We start from the raw sequence: 13,358 nt of genomic DNA on the forward strand, positions 1-13,358 counted from the left end.
CTCAGGCAGACATAACAAACAGCCAACAGCACCTGGTTGTCCCAGACAGTGGCCGTACCAGGCACTAAGCAGACTTCACACTGCTGTACTGCGGAGAGGAGACGAGACCAGGGCCGACAGGGAGGTACAGCCATCGGACGCAAAATAGGGAAGGACCAGACCCAAGCCAGCACCACACCCAGCAACCAGGCAAAACTGGGGGCGGACAAGGCAGCAAAGACGCAGCTCAAAACCAGACACAGAGGGGCTAGAGACCACAGCCCCCGCAAAACCAGGCAGGCACCCAGCCAGAGAACACTCAGAGTGCAGACACGACTCAAGAGGAAGACAGAAGCAAAGGAAGGGAGGGCCAAAGGACCACCCCAAGAGGAAATGCGGCACAGGAGCGGCAAGGACAACGACCAGGCGAGGAACCAGGACACCCAGGAGGACAAGCCAGGAACCCGTAGTGCCAACACCAAAGACAAGACAGAAGAGGTCAGATGCCACTGCATGCGGTCGACCCAGGAGGCCAAAACTGCCACACGGCTCACACCCGGAGGAGGCGGGCCCAGCAGACACAGAACATGGCCCCCCTCCCACGAAGAGATGAACCACGTAAGAGGGTAAGAAGAACAAGCCTAAAAACAGGAACCACAGAACGAAAGCAGGCAGCCAGCAACAGCACCCAGAGGAATCAGCCCCTGCCACGTGGAAACACCCTTGGGGGGGCAGAAACAGGAACAAGGTCCTACCCCCTCAGGCCGCCAGGGACCTGGACTGAGGAGCCAGAATGCCAGCTTGGCAAAGAAATATCGCAAAAGACTAGGACCAGAAGGAGAGACCGTGTGCAGCAGGCAGAAGCCACTGCAAGGAGTGACTCAGTCAGGGCCCTCCGGACCTCGAGCTGGGCCAAAGCACGGCATGAGTCAGGCCCTCCGGGACCCGTTGGTGACCATAGAGGGTAGCAGGGCAGTCAACCGCCCAGAACCCACAGCACTCAAACTTGCAACACACGTACTCACAGAGCCAAATGTGAGCCAGCGGCGTCCAGCGCACACCACCCAAGAAGCAACAGCGGCCAAAGCAGGAGCACCAGGGAAGAACACAGTCAATCACGGCAGGTACTGGAAGAGCAAGCAAGTTATGTTATGTTATGTTATGTTAGCCGGATTTATAAAGCGCAACAGCTGCCTCGGCTAAGAGGCGTCCCGGCGCTAAGCAACGGCAGAGCAAAACAAGGAAAAGAAATAAAGAGGCCTACAGGGAGGGGAACAAAAAGGTCTTAATAGCTTTCCTAAACTGGAGGAAATTGGTGAGCTCCCGAATGTGAACCGGCAGGCAGTTCCACAACAGGGCCGCTCTATGCCGGAAGGAGCGTCCACCGGCGCGAACTTTCCTGACCCGAGGAACCGTGACTAGACATTGTCCCATTGAGCGAAGAGGTCGCCTAGGGATATACGGTAAAAGAAGATCAGATAAAATGCAAGGGGAGGCCAGCTTCAGAATTTTAAAGGCAAAGCAAAGTGCCTTAAACTCAATACGCCTCGCCACCGGCAGCCAATGAAGCCGTCGAATGGCACTAGTCACTGAGCAGGGTCTGCGTAAGCCCAGGATAGATCTGACAGCCTCATTTTGGACTCTCTGAAGCCGCTGTATCTCAGACTTATTAACTCCTAAATACAGCGAGCAGGCGTAGTCAAGCCTCGACAAAATCAAGGCCTGGACGACGGTCTGCCTGGTAGAGGCATCAAAAAAGGCCAGGATGGGCTTCAGACCACGAAGAAGACCGAAACAAGTGCCAGCCACCTTCTTCGTCTGAACCACATAGTTGAGTGTGCTGTCCATCCAAACCCCCAAGTTCTTTACTACCGGCTTAGGGGTAGGTGCCACACCCAAACTAGCAGGCCACCACCGGTCGCTCCAGTACTCATGGTTCCCCCCCCACCAATAACACCTCCGATTTGTTAGAGTTTAGCTGTAAACAGTTGGCAGTCATCCACTCGGCAACGGCAGAGAGGTCGCCCTGAAATTTTCTGGCGTCCTCCTCGTGGTCGCTCGAGAGGGCCACCACCAACTGCGTGTCGTCGGCGTAGGAAACCATGGTCAGCCCCCTACTCCTTGCCACCTCCGCCAGAGGTTGAACATAAAGATTAAAGAGCAGAGGGCTCAGGGACGAGCCCTGTGGGACCCCCTGACCAATAGGGAAGATGCCAGAGGCAAAAGGGGGGGCGACTACCTGAAAGGTCCTGTCAGCCAAGAAGGAGGACAGCCAACCAAGAGCTGTCCCAGAGATCCCGGCCTCAGAGAGGCGCTTCAACAGGATTGCATGAGATACAGTATCGAACGCGGCACTGAGATCCAGCAAGATCAGTGCTGACATCTGCCCTGCATCCAAAGCTGCCCAGAGATGTTCAGTGACGGCCAGAAGAGCAGACTCCGTACTGTGGCCGGGTTGGAAGCCATTTTGGGACACATCAAACCTCTGATGAGCTGTAAAAAAAACTGTGAGGAGAGAGGTAATGTATGCCTCTGTGATTTTAGCAGCCATGGGAAGCAAAGAGATGGGGCGGAAGCCCCAGAAGGGAAACGGACACCAAAGATACCAACACCCTGACCTACAGCGGACCAGAGCAGAAGAAGCCCCAACAGAACACGACCAAGGAGCGCATGGGACAAAAAGGCAGACAAGCCCAGCTCCACCAGGCAGGCACACAGGACCCTGTCGCAGCACAGACACAGATCTAGCCCCAACAAGAAAGATGGGAAGTCCTGACAGACAAAGGGACACATAATCAGTTAGGCCCCACAGCCTCCAATGCAACCAAGCATGAAGGGCGGAAAGGGGCCAGACCAAACCAAGAAGGAAGAAAGCACCGGCCAGGCACCAGACAACCCCCCAACCAGAACGACCAGTCCCTCGGAGAGCCCAGAGGACAAAGCCCCCAAAGCCCCAGAGAGGAGGACCAGGCCCCTGGAAAGAATGGCCATCAACAACTACCAGAGCAGCCAAACGACAACAACCAAGCACCCCGACTGCGAGAGCCCAGGAAGTGGCCAAGAGCCAGCAAAGGCCAAGGCACACACAATAAAGCCGGGGAAACAGGAACACAACCCCAGGAACACCACCCCACAAGGCCCACAGAGCCAGAAGGGAGCAGACCCAAGAAACCCAACAGAACCTGCCTCCGAGAGAACTCCATGAGGACCAGACACCCAGACCCCAACCAAACCGAAAAGGACAGGAGAAGAGCCAGAGACCAGAACCTCGGAAGGCCCCAACCGAACTAGGGATCAACAGGAAATGCCAGAGCAGCAGGGGCAGGCAAGGCAAACTCCCAAGGCCACAAAGACCAGGGCAGAAGAATAAGCCAGCCAGAGATGCCCCCAAAGAGACCAGGCAGACAGCCGTCCAAACAACAGACAGGCCAGTAAAGATCGGGGACCAACAACCTGGAGCCCGCACAGGCCCGGAAGGGGCGGGAGAGAGACATCGGCTTAAAACCCCCGACCCCTGAGGGGAGGTAAACAAACCCTCAAAACCAGCCAAACCAGAGAGGCAACAGAAGCCAAGCAGACCGCCCAGGCCCACAAACACCACGGCCCAGCATCCACCAAGGGAGGGCAGGAGCAGGGGAAAACAAAACACCCAGGGCAGAGCGCTGACAACAGAGTGCCAAGCAGGCAGGAAGCCAGGGCCAAAGCCAAGCAACCCTCCCGACCAGAAGGACCCAGCGGCCCAACCCACAACCGGGGAAGGCCCCAAACAGGGAAGGCCCCAGCAGGGCACAGGCGAAAGCAAAGGCCAGGGAGTGCCAGAGGAGCCAGAGGCACAAAGCCCCCAACCACACCCCCAAACCGCAGCAACCAGCCCCGGGAAACCAGCAGCCAAGCATAAAGGCAACCCAAGAAGCAAGACAAACACCCAGCGACTGCCCCTCCTGAACAGAGGGAGGGGGGTACAGAGTGACAAACACGGCAAATGAGAGTGGGCCCCAGAAAAAGGGGGGGGGGCACGCCAAGAAGACCGGAACAGCTGCCCAGGCAGAAGACTAGTGCAGCCGGAATGGAGAGTCCCAGGCCACAAGAGGCAAAACCAGCCCACCCCAGCAAGAGCCAGGAAACGGCTGTCAAGGTAACAGCCACCCACAGGCGGAGACCACACAACCAGAGACCACAGGACCGGGCCAAAAGCCCAAACCCAATAGAGCAGAGGAGAACAGCCAGCAGCAGGAGCTGAGAGCACCCGACCACCCAGGGCCGCACAAGCAGGCCACAAACCAGCCCTGACCCACCCCAAAAAAGGGCAGAGACCAGAACAGACCAGGGACCAGCAGGCAAAACCCCGCCGGAGGCAGGGAAGACCCGACTAAGAAAAAGGTCCCCAGATGCCCCCCCCCCCCACAGGAGGAACAAACACCACGGCCCGTGCCAACCTCAGGCAGACATAACAAACAGCCAACAGCACCTGGTTGTCCCAGACAGTGGCCGTACCAGGCACTAAGCAGACTTCACACTGCTGTACTGCGGAGAGGAGACGAGACCAGGGCCGACAGGGAGGTACAGCCATCGGACGCAAAATAGGGAAGGACCAGACCCAAGCCAGCACCACACCCAGCAACCAGGCAAAACTGGGGGGCGGACAAGGCAGCAAAGACGCAGCTCAAAACCAGACACAGAGGGGCTAGAGACCACAGCCCCCGCAAAACCAGGCAGGCACCCAGCCAGAGAACACTCAGAGTGCAGACACGACTCAAGAGGAAGACAGAAGCAAAGGAAGGGAGGGCCAAAGGACCACCCCAAGAGGAAATGCGGCACAGGAGCGGCAAGGACAACGACCAGGCGAGGAACCAGGACACCCAGGAGGACAAGCCAGGAACCCGTAGTGCCAACACCAAAGACAAGACAGAAGAGGTCAGATGCCACTGCATGCGGTCGACCCAGGAGGCCAAAACTGCCACACGGCTCACACCCGGAGGAGGCGGGCCCAGCAGACACAGAACATGGCCCCCCTCCCACGAAGAGATGAACCACGTAAGAGGGTAAGAAGAACAAGCCTAAAAACAGGAACCACAGAACGAAAGCAGGCAGCCAGCAACAGCACCCAGAGGAATCAGCCCCTGCCACGTGGAAACACCCTTGGGGGGGCAGAAACAGGAACAAGGTCCTACCCCCTCAGGCCGCCAGGGACCTGGACTGAGGAGCCAGAATGCCAGCTTGGCAAAGAAATATCGCAAAAGACTAGGACCAGAAGGAGAGACCGTGTGCAGCAGGCAGAAGCCACTGCAAGGAGTGACTCAGTCAGGGCCCTCCGGAACTCGAGCTGGGCCAAAGCACGGCATGAGTCAGGCCCTCCGGGACCCGTTGGTGACCATAGAGGGTAGCAGGGCAGTCAACCGCCCAGAACCCACAGCACTCAAACTTGCAACACACGTACTCACAGAGCCAAATGTGAGCCAGCGGCGTCCAGCGCACACCACCCAAGAAGCAACAGCGGCCAAAGCAGGAGCACCAGGGAAGAACACAGTCAATCACGGCAGGTACTGGAAGAGCAAGCAAGTTATGTTATGTTATGTTATGTTAGCCGGATTTATAAAGCGCAACAGCTGCCTCGGCTAAGAGGCGTCCCGGCGCTAAGCAACGGCAGAGCAAAACAAGGAAAAGAAATAAAGAGGCCTACAGGGAGGGGAACAAAAAGGTCTTAATAGCTTTCCTAAACTGGAGGAAATTGGTGAGCTCCCGAATGTGAACCGGCAGGCAGTTCCACAACAGGGCCGCTCTATGCCGGAAGGAGCGTCCACCGGCGCGAACTTTCCTGACCCGAGGAACCGTGACTAGACATTGTCCCATTGAGCGAAGAGGTCGCCTAGGGATATACGGTAAAAGAAGATCAGATAAAATGCAAGGGGAGGCCAGCTTCAGAATTTTAAAGGCAAAGCAAAGTGCCTTAAACTCAATACGCCTCGCCACCGGCAGCCAATGAAGCCGTCGAATGGCACTAGTCACTGAGCAGGGTCTGCGTAAGCCCAGGATAGATCTGACAGCCTCATTTTGGACTCTCTGAAGCCGCTGTATCTCAGACTTATTAACTCCTAAATACAGCGAGCAGGCGTAGTCAAGCCTCGACAAAATCAAGGCCTGGACGACGGTCTGCCTGGTAGAGGCATCAAAAAAGGCCAGGATGGGCTTCAGACCACGAAGAAGACCGAAACAAGTGCCAGCCACCTTCTTCGTCTGAACCACATAGTTGAGTGTGCTGTCCATCCAAACCCCCAAGTTCTTTACTACCGGCTTAGGGGTAGGTGCCACACCCAAACTAGCAGGCCACCACCGGTCGCTCCAGTACTCATGGTTCCCCCCCCACCAATAACACCTCCGATTTGTTAGAGTTTAGCTGTAAACAGTTGGCAGTCATCCACTCGGCAACGGCAGAGAGGTCGCCCTGAAATTTTCTGGCGTCCTCCTCGTGGTCGCTCGTGAGGGCCACCACCAACTGCGTGTCGTCGGCGTAGGAAACCATGGTCAGCCCCCTACTCCTTGCCACCTCCGCCAGAGGTTGAACATAAAGATTAAAGAGCAGAGGGCTCAGGGACGAGCCCTGTGGGACCCCCTGACCAATAGGGAAGATGCCAGAGGCAAAAGGGGGGGCGACTACCTGAAAGGTCCTGTCAGCCAAGAAGGAGGACAGCCAACCAAGAGCTGTCCCAGAGATCCCGGCCTCAGAGAGGCGCTTCAACAGGATTGCATGAGATACAGTATCGAACGCGGCACTGAGATCCAGCAAGATCAGTGCTGACATCTGCCCTGCATCCAAAGCTGCCCAGAGATGTTCAGTGACGGCCAGAAGAGCAGACTCCGTACTGTGGCTGGGTTGGAAGCCATTTTGGGACACATCAAACCTCTGATGAGCTGTAAAAAAAACTGTGAGGAGAGAGGTAATGTATGCCTCTGTGATTTTAGCAGCCATGGGAAGCAAAGAGATGGGGCGGAAGCTGTCGAGCTTCCGAGGGTCTAAAGAGGGTTTTTTGAGTAAAGAGAGGACCTTGGCCTGTTTCCAGGCCATAGGCACAACTGCCTCACGCAAAGATCCATTGATTACTTCTTCTAGAAGATAAATGATAGAAGGAAGCATTCTTTTAAATTGATCAGGCTTCAAGGGATCAGCCGGAGATCCTGATTTGACCTTATCGCAGAGTGTCAGAAGCACTTCTTGGGTGATAGAAGGAAAAAATTCAAGAGACCCGTGATTGGAGTTGCTGAAGGGCTCAGGAAGGCCTAGAGGGACCGTAGCAAAGTTATGATAGATAGCCTTAACTTTCTCAATGAAAAAATTTGCCAAATCTTCACACTGTAAGTTGGAAGAGATCCCTGCGCCTACATCATTCTTCTGAGTCTTGAGCCCTGTCACTATTGAGAAAATGGTCTTAGCTGGATTAGGGCTGGCCAGCAAAGGGAGCCGATGCCAAAATCGAACCTGCAACCCCAGCACCGAAGCCGGCTAGCACACCACACCCCTCCCACAACAAGAAGCAACAGGCTGCCAGAAAGAAAGAGCCAATGCCTATTATGTGACCCCATAAACCACAGGAGCAACAGACCGCAACCGCAACCACCAGTCCACAGTCATCCCCCCAGAAGGCAGAGCAGCAGGCAGCCGGAGCAAGCCTGCAATATATTGAGGAAAAACAGCACCACGAGCCTCCAGGCATGGCAGCAGCAAGGACGCGTGGCAAGGACTCTCAATAGCAGAGCCAGGCCCATCGAGGACACGGGAGCTGCTCCCATACTAGCAAAGGAATAATAACCACTGACTCCACCCAGGGTATAGAAGTCACCTGCTGCGTGTACTGCCTACAGACCATGGGCAGACAGCCGGACTCCTCACAGCTTGACTTCAACTGTGGGCCCGAGGCAGCAAGTTCTGTGATCCAAGCCGCTGCATACTGCTTGAAACAACACAGGAAGCAGCTGTCTGCGACCTCTGCAAGCAGAAGGACAGAAACTGAAAAAAAAAGAAACCGCTAGGCGGAATTTACCCGGGGGGTGGCGGAGACAGGAACAAGGCCCCCCTCCCCCCACCAGCCCAAGGCGTCCAAACACACACCCGCCAGGGCAGGGGAAAACAGGAAGGCAGGGGAACCAGGCTCGTCTTCCACCCGGCCAGGCCCCAGCAAGACGAGCCCAGCAACCCAGAAGGACTCGGGAGGCCGGAGCACCAGCCGCAAAGGGCCAGCTGGCATGCAAGAGCCGGGCCGGGAAAACCAAGCCTCCCAGCAAGCCCGGCAGGCCAGGAGACAGAGCACCAGACACCCCGACCGCACAGCCAGGCAGCCGGATGGGGAATATCCAAGGAAGAAAGCCACTCAAGCCCAGCAGGAGCTGCACCAGCATCCACATCCCAATTCTGTCGACAGTGATAGAGCGTCATGTGATTCAGAAATTTGTAGGGGTGCATCATATTCACCATTAGTCACTACCCGCATAATAATCGATGTAGGCTAAAGTGCCATAGAAATGTATTGCTGTAATCGTTTAACATAGAGGTGATTAGAATTTTAATAATGCTTTTGTGAAGAGTAACGCTGCAAGTTATCGTGAATGTATTCAGTAAATGTATAATGATTAGTTTTCATGTAATGTAATATATTAGTTTAAAACATGTGTCATGTTAGAGTTACATGTGCAAGTTGCTTGCTCACGTATATGTGAATAATTAACTAATGCTTAGAGTGTGATTTAATAGCGTGTTAACAGTGTAAAGGCCTGATCGCATATACGTAAAAGAGAAAGGCCTGTTGATTTTCTTATGTTAGCAAACGTAGGCTGAAAATGATTTCCCTTGGTAAAGGCTTTGGGTTGCAGGGAGATGTGAAATGTTTTTCGTTCCCATGTTTCTGTTGCAGGTGCAAGGACCTTTAGCTCGTTAGTGAGACTAGGTCTTTGTTTTAGGAGTTAGGATGCTGCGGGAAGCCAACAGGGGAGTACATTGGAATGTGAGGATGATACTTTCAGCGGAGAAGGTGCCTGGGACCCAAGGTCAAGCTAACCATCGTTGGAAGCCAGCCAAATTTGTAGGAAAAATACTGGAAGAAGACCTTGCTGAAGAGGTGTGCTGAAGGGCGTGTTCTGTGATTTTGGGGTTTTGTATTAGGGACAGTGCCCCGTGGGTTGAGCAGTGGAGGTTTAGACGGGAAGCTAGAAAGAGCATCTTAGATCGAGCTCTGACTAAGTGAATGTACTTCTTAGGAAGTCTTCACTTCTGACACCTTTATTCTCCTTGGCTGGGAAGGGAAATGTTAAGTAGGGATGTCACCTTAGAGTTAGAGTAGGGATAGACTCACTGTTTTTTTCTTTTAGACTAATGATTCCTTATTTGGATATTGGCTTAACCATTGCTTTCTTGATGATCTTAGAATCAGTGATTCTTTTTGTTTTGAGTTGGATGAGGATCCTACGTAGGCTTGCATTTGTATTAGTGCCCATCTACCTTCTACACCTTGTACTAAGGTGTCTGTATGTTCAGTTATTTTTGGTTGTAATAAAATCTTACAAATTTTAGATTCAGAGTCAGTGGTCCTTTCCAAATGAAATCTAATTTTGGCTATTATGTGTTGCTCATTGTATTTCCTCCCCTCTACACTATTTAGCAGATAAAAAGATCCTGGCGACCTGAGAGGATTCTTGGAAATAATTAAGAATCCGGCTCCATCAACAGACAGAAAAAAGAACAGGCGGAATGCTGGTTAAGTACTGCTTATGTACTCCCAGTGGGAGGGGCAAGGGTTAGGGTCTCAGCATTCTTCTTTTCTTCTTTTTTCTGTCGGGAGATGATTAACTCCACTTTGTTAATGAATGGGACGTGGAAATAAGGGACCTGGGGGTAATAACCATATACCTAATTTCAGTCTTAAGGCATTCTAAAGTTATGCCTTATTGCCTTGCCTGGTTTCTTGTAATCAGGATGTGGCAAAATGTAAAAATGCACCTTAAAGCAATTCTCAGTTATCAAAAATGAACCCACTTTTGTAAATTAACTATTTATGTTTATGTCTGTTATTAAATCTTGTATTCAGCCACATAGTTCATAATATTCATCAGTTGATTTTGATGGTTACCAGTCATTCAAACTTGAAGTCCTGACTTCTTATTGGCGCTCAACTTGAAACATCACTTCCAAATAGTTGGTGACAAACCATCAAGTTATCTCATTTATTTTGTTTTTAATCCACCCAGTTTTCTAAGATTTACACGTAAAGCCTTTTTCATTCTCTCATATTTAATACCAAAGTCACCCTTCACTAGCTGTTCCTCTTTCTTCTAAATATAATAAAGATATGCTCAATTATTTAGTATAAAATCATTACCACAATCCCCTATGGGACCTAGGAGAATCATCATTAGCCATGCATTCATAACTGAAGCCAAAGTACCCTCATAGATTCCATCTTCAAGACATCCTTTACCACACTACACTGCTCTAAAGCCTTACCCTCTTGTACAAACCACACACAAAAATGAAGTACCCTTAACTATTTATAGTGAATGCTGCTAATTAACGTTTTACTAACCTCAGACTTCTCCCATATACTCTTCTCCAAGAGATAGATTTTCCGCCCCAACAGGAAACACGTTATAAATTAGAGTACGTTGGGGCATATTATCAAGGACGGCGTTAAAAATTATCTCTGGTTTAGCGACAGAAAACTGCAGCTAAAGCGGCGATAATGGGCTTGATAATATGCCCTAGAGAATTCCAATAAAAGTCAATGTTCTGGTGTGAACATGGGCCTTTAATTGGAATTCTCCAGGGCATATTACCAAGCCCATCATCGCCGCTTTAGCGGCAGTTTTCTGCCGCTAAACCGGCGATAATTTTTAACGCCGTCCTTGATAATATGCCCCATTATTTTCCATTGACAAATCTCTCAACTTGCAAAAATCAAATATTAGCTGATAACATTTAAATGTCAATTGTATCCAATCTGGAGGACCACTTCAGTTTGGTTTTTACATCTACAATTTCATTCCCTTACTTACTTTCGAGACTTCTGACCTCATCGCTTCCTGCATACCTCCAATAAGTCAATCCTCACCTTGATGAATGTGAGTTTGACATGCATAACAGCTGTAGTATAAAAGAACAGCTTTGACACATTTCATGAAAAAGTCAAGCTGCTATCTTATACTCCCATTACTATGAAGGTGCTCATTCTAAATTGTTACTCACTGTGTGTCCTCAGGCGTGAGTCCTCTGCAGGCGAGACACATCATCACGCCGCCAATCATCGTAAGACCACCTGCTACCCAGCCCACAAAGAGGGCCGAGCCAAACGTGTACCTAGGAGTAAACACGATTTAAATACTTTAATATTCATATATTATGTATAACCACATACGGAATACGCGTTTGGGTATTTTGTTGCACAAAATGTGAGGTACAAAACCCACATTTCCCATGGATCCTTGAAATAAGGGAATTATTTCATGGATCCCAATATATATTTAAGATCTTTCAATGGTCCCTGTAAAATACGAGTTTCATCTTCAGAGCAGCCCCAAACCGCTCTGTACATTTTTTCTTTTGCCCATTGTTTAGGTAACTTTTTGTCTATTAAAGTTAAACAAAACCTGAATATTCTAATTTGAATCAGTGCCATTTATCAGAAGCGCCTTTCAGAGAACAGCTTCAGTAATCTGCCTCTTGTACAGAGTGCATTTTTGACAAAGCAAAGGGTATTCTTTTCTAATATCACATGTTAATATCTGAATAATTAATTACTTTTTCATATTTTTGCTGCAGACCATCAAAAAGTATAGTTCAGTATTTCACTGACTCTATTCAGTAAACATTTCATTCTTTGAAAAAACAAGTAAACACTTTTGAAGCTAAGTATCTCAAAATACACAATCAACTTACAAAATGCTTAATGGGTAACGTGGATTGCAGAGCTATAGTGCCACTTTGGGGTTCGGGTGACATTTAAAGACCAGTCGGTCTTCCACGTGTAAATATTGATGCGTATATCCTTGTGCTGAACAGACAGGCCATTTTCGGGACCTTGAACTGCAGCATAACATGCATCACCTCTTGATAAATATATCGTTATTATTTAGCGGGAGTGGGTGATTGATGTGCTCTGGGTTAACACATGTCCAGATGGCGGGACAACAGAATAGCTGGAGAACAGAAGAAGGAGGGTAGCCCTGATGCAAGGATGCTTTTAGTGTCCTCTTGTGCTGATTGGGCTCACCACGTCCCCTGGAATCAAGGCCATTTTTCAATCCATTTGGTGCAGTCTGTCACCCTCTTGTTGCCATTTGTTGAGAAGCCTTACAGAGACTGCCTACTGTGGTTAAAATGTTGCACAGGCACTAGGTGAGAAGATTGGGAGAGACGAGCAGGAAAAACTTGGACCATAAACTTTCAGGATGGCTTTTCCAAGACTGATTTGGGCCATATATACTAGGGACTTGTGTTGTCCTCGCGTGACGCAAAACATCGCAAGGCAACGCAAATCCTTATGTGGGGTTGACTAAGCCATGCAAAGCCACTTCAGGCGGCTTTGGGTGGTTTAGTAAATACAAAGTAACGCAAGGCGGCACATAGGGCTGTCTTGTGTTACTTTGTGTCAGGGAGGTGTTCCTTGTGTGGAGCATGAGTCTTCCTAGGCATCCACCCATGGATTTGATGCAATCACACATTTACTAGGGTCAGTAAACCAGGGTTTGCGCCAAAATGGTGCACTCCCAGATCTAGGCATAAGCAGGAGAAATATCTTTATATCCCATTGTTACTTCCTTTCTCTATGTGATGCATTCCGCATCACACAGAAAAAAAGGAAAACACAGTTAAGAATTATTTTTGTGCAGGAAGGTACCCTTTCCTGCACAAAAACAATCCTGCTTGTAATGCAGGCATCTTTGCAGCCAGGCGCAAGGGCGCATGCATTGGTGCTGGACGGCCTCATGTGCACCAGCACAGGCAGAGAGCTGAAGTACGTCAATCCTTAGTAGAAATGGTGCATTTCTCCTTTCTCCATTTCATGCAAAGCACAGCAGCAACGTGGCTTAATGCCCTGCGTGACATGCTAGCAGCAATGCCCCTGATGTGCAGTTTCCACCGAGAAGGCAGGCACTTCAGTGCTTAATTTGAGCCGGTGGTTTCCGTGCTCAGCACTGACAATCATCAACACTGGCGCTTGAGCACCAGTTAAGGACACATTCGTTTTTGGTGGGCACAGGGAGGTTAATTGATTTGCTGAGAATCACAGGATGTTGACCCGACACCAGCATTCAAACTTGGTTCCCCAGCTCCGAGGTCGGCAGCTCTGGCCATTACACTACACCCCCTCCCTACTTGTAGGGTTTCATGGCTTCTG

General features: G+C 50.5%; 1 protein-coding gene across 2 annotated transcripts in view; it reads right to left on the reverse strand.

The window, feature by feature from the left end:
- The window catches only part of CLDN18 (claudin 18), a 92,351-nt gene that overhangs the window by 18,101 nt on the left and 60,892 nt on the right, over positions 1 to 13,358 (reverse strand). For both annotated transcript variants that reach the window (XM_085634322.1, XM_085634321.1), the window contains exon 4: positions 11,207 to 11,317. In XM_085634322.1, coding sequence (XP_085490448.1) covers positions 11,207 to 11,317 — 111 coding nt within the window. The remainder of the gene's footprint in view (positions 1 to 11,206; positions 11,318 to 13,358) is intronic.

The sequence above is a fragment of the Triturus cristatus genome, chromosome 11, assembly GCF_964204655.1.
Source record: "Triturus cristatus chromosome 11, aTriCri1.1, whole genome shotgun sequence".
NCBI lineage: Eukaryota > Metazoa > Chordata > Amphibia > Caudata > Salamandridae > Triturus > Triturus cristatus.